The sequence below is a fragment of the Nerophis ophidion genome, linkage group LG27, assembly GCF_033978795.1.
Source record: "Nerophis ophidion isolate RoL-2023_Sa linkage group LG27, RoL_Noph_v1.0, whole genome shotgun sequence".
Lineage (NCBI taxonomy): Eukaryota > Metazoa > Chordata > Actinopteri > Syngnathiformes > Syngnathidae > Nerophis > Nerophis ophidion.
In genome coordinates, this window is record NC_084637.1 from 18,669,272 (window position 1) to 18,683,264 (window position 13,993).

General features: G+C 36.7%; 1 protein-coding gene across 1 annotated transcript in view; it reads left to right on the plus strand.

The window, feature by feature from the left end:
- The window catches only part of mtor (mechanistic target of rapamycin kinase), a 294,825-nt gene that overhangs the window by 166,613 nt on the left and 114,219 nt on the right, over positions 1-13,993 (plus strand). Inside the window, exon 29 of the mRNA XM_061889707.1 lies at positions 9,738-9,813. Coding sequence (XP_061745691.1) covers positions 9,738-9,813 — 76 coding nt within the window. The remainder of the gene's footprint in view (positions 1-9,737; positions 9,814-13,993) is intronic.

Genomic DNA, 13,993 nt, shown 5'->3' on the forward strand with positions numbered 1-13,993 from the left:
ACCTGTTCAAGAAGTCGCATTAATGGTAAGAAGTATTTTATTTAATATTGGTTAGCTTCATAATAACAATGTTATTAAAAAAATAAGAGACTTATTATACTCTAAAAATGTTGGTCTTACTTAAAAATGCACGCATTTAGTTGTGTTCAGTCTTAAAAAAAAATATATTATATGGCTCTCACTGAAATACTTTTTAAAATATTTGGCTTGTATGGCTCTCTCAGCCAAAAAGGTTCCCGACCCCTGGTCTAGAACATGTTTTGCTTTATTTTTTATTGACGTGTTTCTTGCTACTTTATGTTGTATATTATTTACATGAGATTTCCAGTTAAATTTATCATCAATCATTATACCTAGAAATTTAGTTTCATTTACTCTTTCAATTTATATACCATCTATTTGTATTTGTGTTTGACTTTCTCTTCTACTGTTACCAAATAGCATTATTTTAGTTTTACTGAGATTAAAAGATAGTCTGTTTTTGTCAAACCATCTTTTTAAAAGAACTACGTCACCTCTATCGCTAGTTTTGAAGGCAAAATGCGTCCAATCGACCTCCTCTGTGCTCTATATGTGTGTTGACTCACGCACGCCTCGGCCCACTGCGCGCCATGAAAAATTGAGATACTGGTATTTTTCAAAGGCAGTATAGCAGCTTTATCAGAGGTCAGGTCGCGGGGTCAACAGCTTAAGCAGAGAAGCCCAGACTTCCCTCTACCCAGCCAGTTCGTTCAGCTCTTCCCGGGGAATCCCGAGGTGTTCCCAGGCCAGCCGGGAGACATAGTCTTCCCAACGTGTCCTGGGTCTTCCCCGTGGCCTCCTACCGGTCAGACGTGCCCTAAACACCTCCCTAGGGAGGCGTCCGAGTGGTGTCCTGACCAGATGCCCAAACCACCTCATCTGGCTCCTCTCCATGTGGAGGAGCAGCGGCTTTACTTTGAGCTCCTCCCGGATGACAGAGCTTCTCACCCTATCTCTAAGGGAGAATCCCGCCACTCGGCGGAGGAAACTCATTTCGGCCGCTTGTACCCGTGATCTTGTCTTTTCGGTCATAACCCAAAGCTCATGACCATTGGTGAGGATGGGAACGTAGATCGACCGGTAAATGGAGAGCTTTGTACTGAAGGCGCCGCACTGATCCGCCTCTCACGATCCACTCTTTCCTCACTCGTGAACAAGACTCCGAGGTACTTTAACTCCTCCACTTGGGGCAGGGTCTCCTCCCCAACCCGGGAATGGCACTCCACCCTTTTCCGGGCGAGAACCATGGACTCTGACTTCGAGGTGCTGATTCTCACCCCAGTCGCTTCACACTCGACCATAAAGCGATCCAGTGAGAGCTGAAGGTCCTGGCCAGACGAAGCCATCGGGACCACATCATCTGCAAAAAAGCAGAGACCTAATCCTGCAGCCACCAAACCAGATCCCCTCAACTGGAGCGGAAGAAGATGGATAGATGGATGAATGGAGTATAGTAGCTTTTGTTAGTGGTTAGTACCGCGGTACTTGGTTCGTACCAGTATAGCGGTATTACCCCTGGACGTTTAAGACCAAAAGTGTGGCTAAAGTTTTTGCAATCCAAGTCTTTGCCATTCAAACTTGAAAGCAAACCTGGATGTGCAGTACTAGGAAAACCACTGCGGGTTCATACATGCTGCTATATGCTATAAAATGGTCTTTTTTAAAAAACATCTAATGGTCTCTCCGGTTACTTTTCCTTGTTGACATTATAAAGTCAACTGACCGAACAAACCCTTTCACCGAGCAGTATCGTTTTTTTTCTTCTTCCCTCTTAGTGAAGGACTCGCATTGCTAACATCCAGCAGGAATTTCACCTGGAAAGTAATTAGATTTCGGGACACGTTCCAAATAAGGTTGATAGATGATTCGTCATTCAGGAGTTGGACTTCAGCTCAGCAGGTTTGAGTTAGAATGTGATGATTCTTGACAGTAGTTTTAAGAGCTGCTGTGCTGAGAACATGATGTGTGAACCTTGTCATCTGGCTATGTTTACTTTGGCCTTCCTGGAGGTGGGGGGGGGAAGCTGGCAGCCAGATGGCTGTAGCTACAGGAGAGACAACTCGTATTCACCATTGTCTCTTCTGATGAAAACTGTATCTTTATTCCTTAAAAAGGAACTGCACTTTTTTGGAATTTCATACAAGAAGACAACATTTTTATATATAATGTATGCTTGCAATGTGTAAATTGTACATATTATTATGATGGTGTCTGTTACTACATTATATATATAGTTGCAGTGTGTATATTGTACATATTACATATTGTTATGAATGTGTCTGTTACTACATTTTTATATTTATATATGCATATATATATATACTTGCAGTGTGTATATAAAACGTGGATGGAGTGTTTTGAAGTTGTTTTAGAGACTTTGAAGACTACAACGATGACTACGATTAGTCCCATCTTGCAAGTGTTTTTTCTCATCTTTAAAATAAAAAAAACAAGAGACATGTGTTTTCTTGTCTCTCATAATGATTGTGAACAATAGACGAAACTCTAAAAAAAAAAAAAAAGTGCAGTTCTTCTTTAAAGCCTGAACCACTAATTCATTGAAAGAAAATTCCAATTATTTGAAACAGGAGCTTTTATTGGTCTTTCTAAACAGATCTTTTTGTCAATTTATTTTTTTTACAAAAATCAATTTCCAAATATATAAATACATTAAAATATATTTGACACAGCTGCTCCCAAAGTGTTATTTTGATAACAAAGCAAAACATGATGCAATACACAGAAATACGTATATATCATGCTATTTACTAACATAAAAACATTTGTCGTCATCTTCCCCTTGCTACTCCACATCACTTGAATTCACCTCAATATTGTCATTATTTGCCGTATAAAAAACGTACAAAAAGTCAACATCGTTATGTATTTTTTTAATGTAATTTTTTTTTTTTCTCACATGAAAATCAGAACGCTATGATTTAATTATTACAACTCACACTGAATAATCACCAGAAAATTATTACGGTAAATGTTATTTCTAAATATACCATATTGTGCACCACGAACATTATATTAGTATTTTTTTTACAACATGTAAAGACTGTCTGTTGCTCCATGCTATTAACCATGCATGAAATGCAATAACATGCCAGTTGACTGAGAGTTACATTTTAAACTTTTACTCCAAAATATGTTAGGAAATATTTAGTAATTTTATATTTAGTAATTTTTGCATTTTTTTTTTTTTAAACTTTTCCCTTTTAAAATTTGGCAAAGTTTGCCTTAAAAAATCAGGTGTCTCTGGTTTCTTCTCAGAGGTAATCTTGCAGGATGACTGGGCAGCCCACTGATAAGTCAATTACTGCCCTCGTGTGGATTATACCTTCTAAAAAAATAGTTTTTAAAAGCAGAATAAAACAGTGAACAGGTGAAATGTACAGAGAAAAAGTTGCAATGTTGACTCTAATAACAAAACTGCCATGCACGCTGTTTTATTTTCTTAAAAAATTGTCATTGCTCAAAAATAATGAATCGTTGACATATTTAAGGCTCCAACCACTTCACATCTATATTCCACTTTGAAATATTTTTTGGGGAAATTATTGCATTTTGTCATGAAAAACAAATATGTCTTTGCAAAAAGGGCTTAAAACAAACAAACAAACAAAACAAGAAAAAGTAAAGGCTTACAATCGATCTGAATTTAATCTAGGGATTTGAACAACACCCTTTTGGATCCCCAATCATTGCTCAAAACTAATGATTCATTAAAATCTATGTTGTTAGGAAATATTGACATATTCAGGGCTGAAGTTACTTCACACCAAGTATTCCACTTTGAATTTTTGGCGGGGAAATTATTGCATATTTTGTGTTTTTGACTTGAAAAACTGAGTTTTGACCAAAAAATAAAAATAGTTGTAAAAACTTTATATCGACATATCGTAATTGATTGATTATGGGACAAGCTGTAGAAAATGGATGGATGGTACTTTTTCGTCACTTATTGTTTGTCTTTGGTACACTAATGTGTATATTTTAGGCCATTGGTTCTTTGTTTTATTTTTGCAAAAATATATACTTTTATTTTTATATTCCCTTTTATATATTTGGTATGAACATTATTATGTAAACTCCAAGTTATTATTTATTTATTTTTTGGTTCTTTGTTGTTGCTATTTTTGTATTACAACATTTTACAAACCCCGTTTCCATATGAGTTGGGAAATTGTGTTAGATGTAAATATAAACGGAATACAATGATTTGCAAATCCTTTTCAACCCATATTCAGTTGAATATGCTACAAAGATAACATATTTGATGTTCAAACTGATAAACATTTTTTTTTTGCAAATAATCATTAACTTGAGAATTTGATGTCAGCAACACGTAACAAAGAAGTTGGGAAAGGTGGCAATAAATACTGATAAAGTTGAGGAATGCTCATCAAACAATTATTTGGAACATCCCCCAGGTGTGCAGGCTAATTGGGAACAGGTGGGTGCCATGATTGGGTATAAAAACAGCTTCCCAAAAAATGCTCAGTCTTTCACAAGAAAGGATGGGGCGAGGTACAACCCTTTGTCCACAACTGCGTGAGCAAATCGTCAAACAGTTTAAGAACAACGTTTCTCAAAGTGCAATTGCAAGAAATTTAGGGATTTCAGCATCTACGGTCCATAATATCATTAAAAGGTTCAGAGAATCTGCATTTAGGTGGACAAGTCACCACCTCATCACAGACTTCTGGGTCCTGTGGGACAAAAGTTGAAGGGTTAAAAACATTTCTATACTATGAAGGTTTTGAAAATGAAAAATATCAAAATGCATGCTCTCATTTTTTAGTGGAAAAAGCCATATTTTTTGGGAGGGGATGAAATACTTCACTCCTGTACAAATATGTCTGTTAAAGTCCAGATTGTAGGAAGACCATGGAACGTCCATGTCAATCATCTAGGTATCAAAGAGTTGAGTGTTGTCCGTGGTCTTCAGGACTCTGTTAAGTGTCGTCATGTGCGGGTCCTCTGAAGTAAGGCATGCTGGGAATATTAATTGTAGCCGTTACTTTTCATTCAGGCTTTTTATGACATTGTGACCACGACTCTGCGTAAAAGCTACTTTTTTGAGAAGGAGTCCGAGGTAGAGTCCTCAGGACTCGCTCCTGGGCCTTTTAGTGGAGGTGCCTTTCACAGGAGTGTTTCCAGATGTGTGCAGATCAGGCTCTTTCTTCAAACAATAAACATCCTCTAGAAAACAATTCCCTACATTGCCAAAAATCCAACTGCTCAACATTCTCTGTAGCTTAGCAACATTTCTTGATAAATGTGGTCAGGTAGATGAAGGAAGTGTTTACTCTTACCACTGCAATAGTAAACATTTTTGTTTGTGTCCTTACAGCTTTGAAGTTATTCTCAAATATGACTAATAATGTCATCCACCTGCTCAAAATCTCCCCAAATGTGTCCCATTTGTGTGTGTGCTGCGCAACATCTTTTGTCTAACTCTTAGCGTTGTTATGTGGTGAGGCTGCTTCTAAATGACATGTTCACATAAAAAATATAAAAGTTAATAACGACAGTAGTTTAGACAGAAATTGTTGCAGCACAAACGAATGGGACAAGTTTGGGGAGATGTTCCCAGCAGGCACAAGACATTGAAACAACATTGATAACTGGTTGAATAGGTCCTAACGTTAAGCAACACCAATACAAAGTTGAAACAACATGTTTTTGTCAACGTTTAATCAATGTCGGGTTTTGAAGTTGATTTGACCATTGAATTTTGGTAATTTCCTAACCAATATTCTACAACACGAATATAACGTTGAAACATGCTTTTTGACAACGTTTATTCAATGTCAGGTTGTGATGTTGATTTGACCATTGAATTTTTAACCAATATTCTACAACATAAAAACAACGCTGAAGCAAAAATGTGTTCAATGTCAGTTTGTGACGTTGATTTGACCATTGAAATGTGGTCATTTCCCCCAAAAATATTCCACAACACAATTGCAACGTTGACACATGTTTAATCAATGTTGGGTTCTGACGTTTATTTGACCATTGAATTTAGGTAATTTTTCAAACGATATTCAACAAAACACATACAAAGTTGAAACAAAATGCTTTTTGACGACGTTTATTCAATGTTAGGTTGTTATGTTAATTTGACCATTGAAATTTGGTAATTTTCCAACTATAATTAATTCTACAACACAAATACAACGTTGAAACAACATGATTTTGACGACATTTATTCAATGTCAGGTTGTGACGTTGATTTGACCATTGAATTTTGGTCATTTCAAACACTGGATGTGCCAACATTTCCTACAACTAAATGAAGATAAAACTGAGATAATTGTTTTTGGTGCTATAAAAGAAAGGTTTAAAGTCATCTAACACCTTCAATCACTGTCCCTGAAAACCTCAAATAAAGCCAGAAATCTTGGGGTTATTTTAGATTCTGATTTACATTTCGACAGTCACATCAAATCAGTAACAAAATCGGCCCACTATCACCTAAACAATGCAACAAGACTTAGAGGGCTCATGTCAGCTCAAGACTTAGAAAAACTTGTACATGCCTTTATTACCAGTAGGCTAGACCGGTGGTTCTCAACCTTTTTTCAGTGATGTAACCCCTGTTAACATTTTTTTAATTCAAGCACCCCCTAATCAGAGCAAAGCTTTTTTTGTTGAAAAAAAGAGAGAAAGAAGTAAAATAAAGCACTATGTCATCAGTTTCTGATTTATTAAATTGTATAACAGTGCAAAATATTGCTCATTTGTAGTGGTCTTTCTTGAACTATTTGGAAAAAAAGATATAAAAATAAATAGTGATTCAATTAGAAATAAAGATTTCTACACATAGAAGTAATCATCAACTTAAAGTACCCTCTTTGGGGATTGTAATAGAGATCCATTTGGATTCATGAACTTAATTCTAAACATTTCTTCACAAAAAAATAAATCTTTAACATCAATATTTATGGAACATGTCCACACAAAATCTAGCTGTGAACACTGAATATTGCATTGCTGCATTTCTTTTCACAGTTTATGAACTTACATTCATATTTTTTGAAGTATTATTCAATAAAAATATTTATAAAGAATTTTTTGATTCTTGCTATTTTTAGAATATTTTTGAATAATCTCACGTACCCCTTGGCATACCTTCAAGTACCCCCAGAGGTGCGCGTATCCCCATTTGAGAACCACTGGGCTAGACTATTGTAATGGTCTACTTGCAGGTCTTCCCAAAAAAACTGTCAGGCAGCTACAGCTTGTTCAGAACACTGCTGCTAGAGTTCTAACAAAGACCATAAAATGTGAGCACATTACACCAATTCTTAAACCCTTTCATTGGTTCCCTGTACATCAGAGAATTGATTTCAAAATCCTCCTGCTCGCATATAAATCACTACATGGTCTAGGGCCGAAGTATATCACTGATATGCTCCCACTATATAAGCCCTCTAGATCACTAAGATCTTCTGAGACCAATCTGTTAGCGGTTCCCAGAGTAAACTCAAATCAAGGGAGAGCATCATTCAGTCACTACGCAACAAATAGCTGGAATAAACTTCCTGAAGATGTCAGACTTTTCCCAACTCTGACTACTTTTAAAACTAGATTGAAAACCTTTATGTTCACCTTAGCTTTCAGCTAAATCTTTTAATCTTTTAACTTTTAACGTCCGCACTGTTTTTATTTCTATTGTCTGCATTTTAAGTTTGCTTTTATTTTTCTTTCAATTCACTTTTTTGTATTTGTGAAGCACTTTGAGTCTGCCTTGTGTATGAAAAGTGCTATACAAATAAAGTTGCCTTGCCTTGCCTTGCCTTGCCTTTCTAAACCAATATTCTACAACGTTAAAACAATATGCTTTTTAAAAACATTTAATCAATATTGGGATGTGATATTATTTTAACCATTGAACTTTGGGCATTTTTTAACCCATATTCTACAACACAAACACAATGTTGAAACAACATGCTTTTTGACAACGTTTATTCAATGTCAGGTTGTGACGTTGATTTGACCATTGAATTTTGGTAATTTCCCAACCAATATTCTACAACACAAATACAATACATAACCAACATGCTTTTTGACAACGTTTAATCAATGTTGGGTTGTGACGTTGTTTTGATCATTGAATTTAGGTAATTTTTTCATCCAATATTCTACAAAACAAATACAACATTGAAACAACATGCTTTTTGCCAACGTTTATTCAATGTTAGGTTCTGAAGTTGATTTGACCATTGAATTTCGGTTGTTTTTTTAAACCAATATTCTACAACACAAAAACAACGTTGAAACAACATGCTTTTCGACAACGTTTATTCAATGTCAGTTTGTGACGTTGATTTGACCATTGAAATTTGGTCATTCTACAACACAAATACAACGTTGTAACAACATGCTTTTGGAAGATGTTTAATCAATGTTGGGTTCTGAGGTTGATTTGACCATTGAATTTAGGTCATTTTTTTCAACCGGTATTCTACAATACAAATACAAAGTTGTAACAACATGCTTTTTGACAACGTTTAATCAACGTCAGGGGGCTTCACGGTGGCAGAGGGGTTAGTGCGTCTGCCTCACAATACGAAGGTCCTGCAGTCCTGGGTTCAAATCCAGGCTCGGGATTCTTTCTGTGTGGAGTTTGCATGTTCTCCCCGTGAATGCGTGGGTTCCCTCCGGGTACTCCGGCTTCCTCCCACTTCCAAAGACATGCACCTGGGGATAGGTTGATTGGCAACATTAAATTGGCCCTAGTGTGTGAATGTGACTGTGAATGTTGTCTGTCTATCTGTGTTGGCCCTGCGATGAGGTGGCGACGTGTCCAGGGTGTACCCCGCCTTCCGCCCGATTGTAGCTGAGATAGGCGCCAGCGCCCCCCGCGACCCCAAAAGGGAATAAGCGGTAGAAAATGGATGGATGGATAATGGATGGACGTTGATTTGACCATTGAAATTTGGTCATTTTCCAACAATAATTCTACAACACAAATACAACGTTCAAACAACATGCTTAATCATTGTCAGGTTGTGACGTTGATTTGACCATTGAAATTTGGTAATTTCCCAACAAAATAATTTACAACACAATTGCAACAATGAAATAACATGCTATTTGACAAAGTTTAATCAATGTTGGGTTCCGACGTTGATTTGACCATTGAATTTAGGTCATTTTTTCAACCGGTCTTCTACAACACACATACAATGTTGAAACAACATGCTTTTTGACGACGTTTATTCAATGTTGGGTTGTGATGTTGATTTGACCATTGAAATTTCGTAATTTCCCTACCTATATTCTACAACTCATACGTTGAAACAACATGCTTTTTGACTACATTTATTCAATGTCAGGTTGTGACGTTGATTTGACCATTGAATTTTGGTCATTTTTTCAACTGATGTTCTACAACACAATTACAACGTTGAAACAACATGCTTTTTGACGTTTAATCAATGTCAGGTTGTGATGTTGATTTGACCATTGAAATTTGGTTATATCCCAACAAAATTAAAATTTGACTAACTGTCCAGCCCTATTTTAATATTACCAACATAAAAACTGTAATAGACAATACAAATGTCAAATTGCAGTCCAGAATGTTGGTATCCTTAAAGCTATGACTCTTTTTGACTAAAAAGGTCAATAAATCAAGAATAGATGGATTTTGTTTGAGTAAGATGCCCTAATAGCACATCTTTGTCTCTGTCTCACAGTATCAACAACAAACTGCAACAGCCAGAAGCTGCGTCAGGTGTGCTGGAGTACGCCATGAAACATTTTGGCGAACTGGTGAGTTTTGCTTCCTACTACTTCAGCTGCAATCATTCATCAGTATACGTCAATGAATGAACGCTTCAAAAACGCTTAATTTATTCAAGCCATGATGGATCCAGGGTGAAAATGCTTATTTTATATTTCAAAGTGTCAGAAGGACCGAAGCCTAAGATGTTATCTTAAGTTCTGTTAGACTTAGTAATTGTTCCTGTCCACAGCAACTTTAATCAAGTCTATCACGGGTGGTCTTAAGTCTGCAGCTCACGTGAGCCACGCACCCGCAGAACTCTGTGTTCTAAAATAGGCAACATGTGGGAAAGCCATTTGCTCGCATGACTTGTCAGCAAAAAAAAAAAGTGCTGTATTATGTTTACTATATATCATCGGTGTCATAACTCGTTTCATCGCCGCTCGTAACTGTGGATAATATATTATTAATATTCATGGATAGAGATTCACCTCAAGATATTACGGCACAATTTCTGATGCATTTTGATGATTTTTGTTTTTACATAGACCAGGAGTCGGCAACTTTTACCACTCAAAGAGACATTTTGACCCGTTTCACAAAATGAAGAAAACAACGGGAGCCACAAAACTCTTTTGAAATTCATAATGAAATAACACTGCATACAGAGTTTTTTTTTTTTTTGCTTTGTGCTATGTATAAACCAGGGGTCTCAGACACACGGCCCTCACCTTGATATGAAATTTAATGTTAGTGCTACCCGCGAGTTTTATATGAATGCCGCCCATGACAGCATCACACTTGCCAACCCTCCCAATTTTTCCGGGAAACTCCCGAATTTCAGAGCAACTATTCTATCGAACGTCTGCTTATTTTTCACCCAAACAATAATACTAAGGGCGTGCGTCCATTGAGGTGGGCGGGGTTTTGCGGTAGCTGGTGTGTATAATGTAGCCCGGAAGAAATAGGAATGCATGGGATTCTGAGTATTTGTTCTGTTGTGTTTATGTGGTCTTACAGTGCGGATGTTCTCCCGAAATGTGTTTGTCATTCTTGTTTGGTGTGGGTTCACAGTGTGGTGCATATTAGTAAAAGTGTTAAAGTTGTTTATATCACAACCCTCATTGTAACTTGTATGGCTGTCGAGCAAGTATGCCTTGTGAAGTGAATTATATTTTTTTATTTGCAGTCACTTACGTGTGTTAACAGAGGCCACATTCTACATGTGACCGGCCGACACACAAATAACATAGAGTAAAAGCGGGCGTGATGACATGTTCTAGAGGATGTTAAAGGCGTCACCATCACGTCACGTCCTCAGATTTCGGGGAGAGGCACTGAAATCCGGAAACATCCCGGAAAAATCAGGGGGATCGGAAAGTATGCAGCTGAGCCACATCAGAGTGATCAAAGAGCCGCGGGTTGCCGACCCCTGACTTAGACTGTAAAAATACAAATCTGTAGATTTTATGATCAAAAACTGGTAGTTTGGTCTTCAAATAGTATTTTGTAAAATATATTGATATAATCACTGTTGACCACATACTGATTGTAGACTTTTGATATTTGTATCCATCCACACACATTTAAGAGCAGGAACTTAGCGTTTAGCAGCAGCGTGTATATGGTAGCATGTTTAGCTCCAGAGAAACATGAGGGCAGGCATTCACTTTTTGTCAGGGAGGGCCCTGACAGAAATTGATTTCCTTCACTGCTGGGGCTTTCATCTGTCCAATCTTACAACAAAGTGTAGGCCCAACACTTATGTTGGTGGTTATTGTAACCATGTGTTGAAAATTATTTAAGACTTTATCGTGTCCTAAAAATGAAAGAGTTGGCCATTTTTATGATATTAATTAAATTGTAAAGGACTGTTAATGTCAATATGCTAAAACCTTTTTCTTGGAACTCAATGTATTATTGGTTGCCAAAAATGATTTCAAAGTATTATTTAGATATAGACACATCTTGTCTGTGCATAAATCAAATCAATCAATCAAATAAATCAAAATATCACATGTCAGCTTTTTAAAGGGTACTACAACACGTAAAAAGTACAGTATGTACTTCATTATCATATATGTAACTCTCTTAAGGGTGAACCTAATACTTTATGCAGAGACAAGACTTGTCTATATCAAAATATTATATTGAATCACTTTTTGGCAACCACTAAGTTGTCGTCTAGGGCATTGGTTCTCAAATGGGGGTACGCGTACCCCTGGGGGTACTTGAAGGTTTACCAAGGGGTACGTGAGATTTTTTCAAAAATATTCTAAAAATAGCAACAATTCAAAAATCCTTTATAAATGTATTTATTAAATAATACTTCAACAAAATATAAATGTAAGTTCATAAACTGTGAAAAGAAATGCAGAAATGCAATATTCAGTGTTGACAGCTGGATTTTTTGTGGACATGTTCCATAAATATTGATATTAAAGATTTCTTTTTTTGTGAAGAATTGTTTAGAATTAAGTTCATGAATCCAGATGGATCTCTATTACAATCCCCAAAGAGGGCACTTTAAGTTGATTACTTCTATGTGTAGAATTCTTTATTTATAATTGAATCACTTGTTTATTTTTCAACAAGTTTTTATCTTTTTTTCCAAATAGTTCAAGAAAGACCACTACAAATGAGCAATATTTTGCATTGTTATACAATTTAATAAATCAGAAACTGATGACATAGTGCTGTATTTTACTTCTTTATCTCCTTGTTTCAACCAAAAATGCTTTGCTCTGATTACGGGGTACTTGAATTAAAAAAAGGTTCAGAACCACTGGTCTAGGGTACATTTTAGCTTTTAAAAGGGTACTTCAACACGTACTTTATCATCACATATGTAACTCTCTGAAGGAAAACCTAACAATTTCTGCACAGATGAGATGTGTCAATATCAAAGTATTATATTAAATCACTTTTTGGCAACCACCTTGTTAGGAGTAAATTTCAGCTTTTTAAAGGGTACTTCAACACATAAACAGTTATTATTATGTATGTAATTCTCTTAAAGGCCTACTGAAACCCACTACTACCGACCACGCAGTTTAATATTTTATATATAAATGATGAAATATTAACATTGTAACACATCCAATACGGCCTTTTTAGTTTACTAAATTGCAATTTTAAATTTTCCGCGAAGTGTCGTGTTGAAAACGTCGCGGTATGATGACGCGTGCGTTTGACGTCTCGGGTTGTAGCGGACATTATTTTCCAGCCCGATCCAAACTATAAGTAGTCTGCTTTGATCGCATAATTACACAGTATTCTGGACATCTGTGTTGCTGAATCTTTTGCAATTTGTTCAATTAATAATGGAGAAGTCAAAGTAGAAAGAGTAGGTGGGAAGCTTTTAGCCTTTAGCCACACAAACACAGCCGGTGTTTCCTTGTCTAAAATTCCCGAAGGTGAAGCTTTACTATGGAACAGAGCGGTCAAGCAAACATAGATCCCGACCACATGTCAACCGGCAGTTTTCGGTGAGAAAATTGTGGTAATTAGTTGGCTCTTACCGGAGACATCAGCAGAGTTTCCGTCCTGCTGCAGGTGCGTGACTTCCCTCAGAGACACTCGCGGTCAACACACCCATGGCCACACCCCTCCGACTTTCATGTACTATTTAATCTCACTAAAACACTAGCAACACAATAGGCAGATAAGGGATTTTCCAGAATTATCCTCGTAAATGTGTCTAATAAAATCTGAATCGCTCCCACTGCATCGCCTTTTTTCTAAACTTTTTTTTTTATAGTCCTTCACTCTAAATTTCCTCATCTACAAATCTTTCATCTTCGCTCAAATTAATGGGGGAATTGTCGCTTTCTCGGTCCGAATCGCTCTAGCTGCTTGTAGCTATGATTGTAAACGATGTGAGGAGCTCTACAGCCAGTGACGTCACGCACACATCGTCTGCTACTTCCGGTAAAAGCAGGGCTTTTTTATTAGCGACCAAAAGTTGCGGACTTTATCGTCGATGTTCTCTACTAAGTCCTTTCAGCAAAAATATGGCAATATCGCGAAATGATCAAGTATGACACATAGAATGGACCTGCTATCCCCGTTTAAATAAGAAAATCTTATTTCAGTAGGCCTTTAAGGGTAACCTAATAATTTATGCAGAGATGAGACTTGTCAATATCAAAGTATTATATCGAATCACTTTTAGGCAACCACTAAGTTGTTGTTTGGCTCTAAATTTCAGTTTTTTAAAGGGTACTT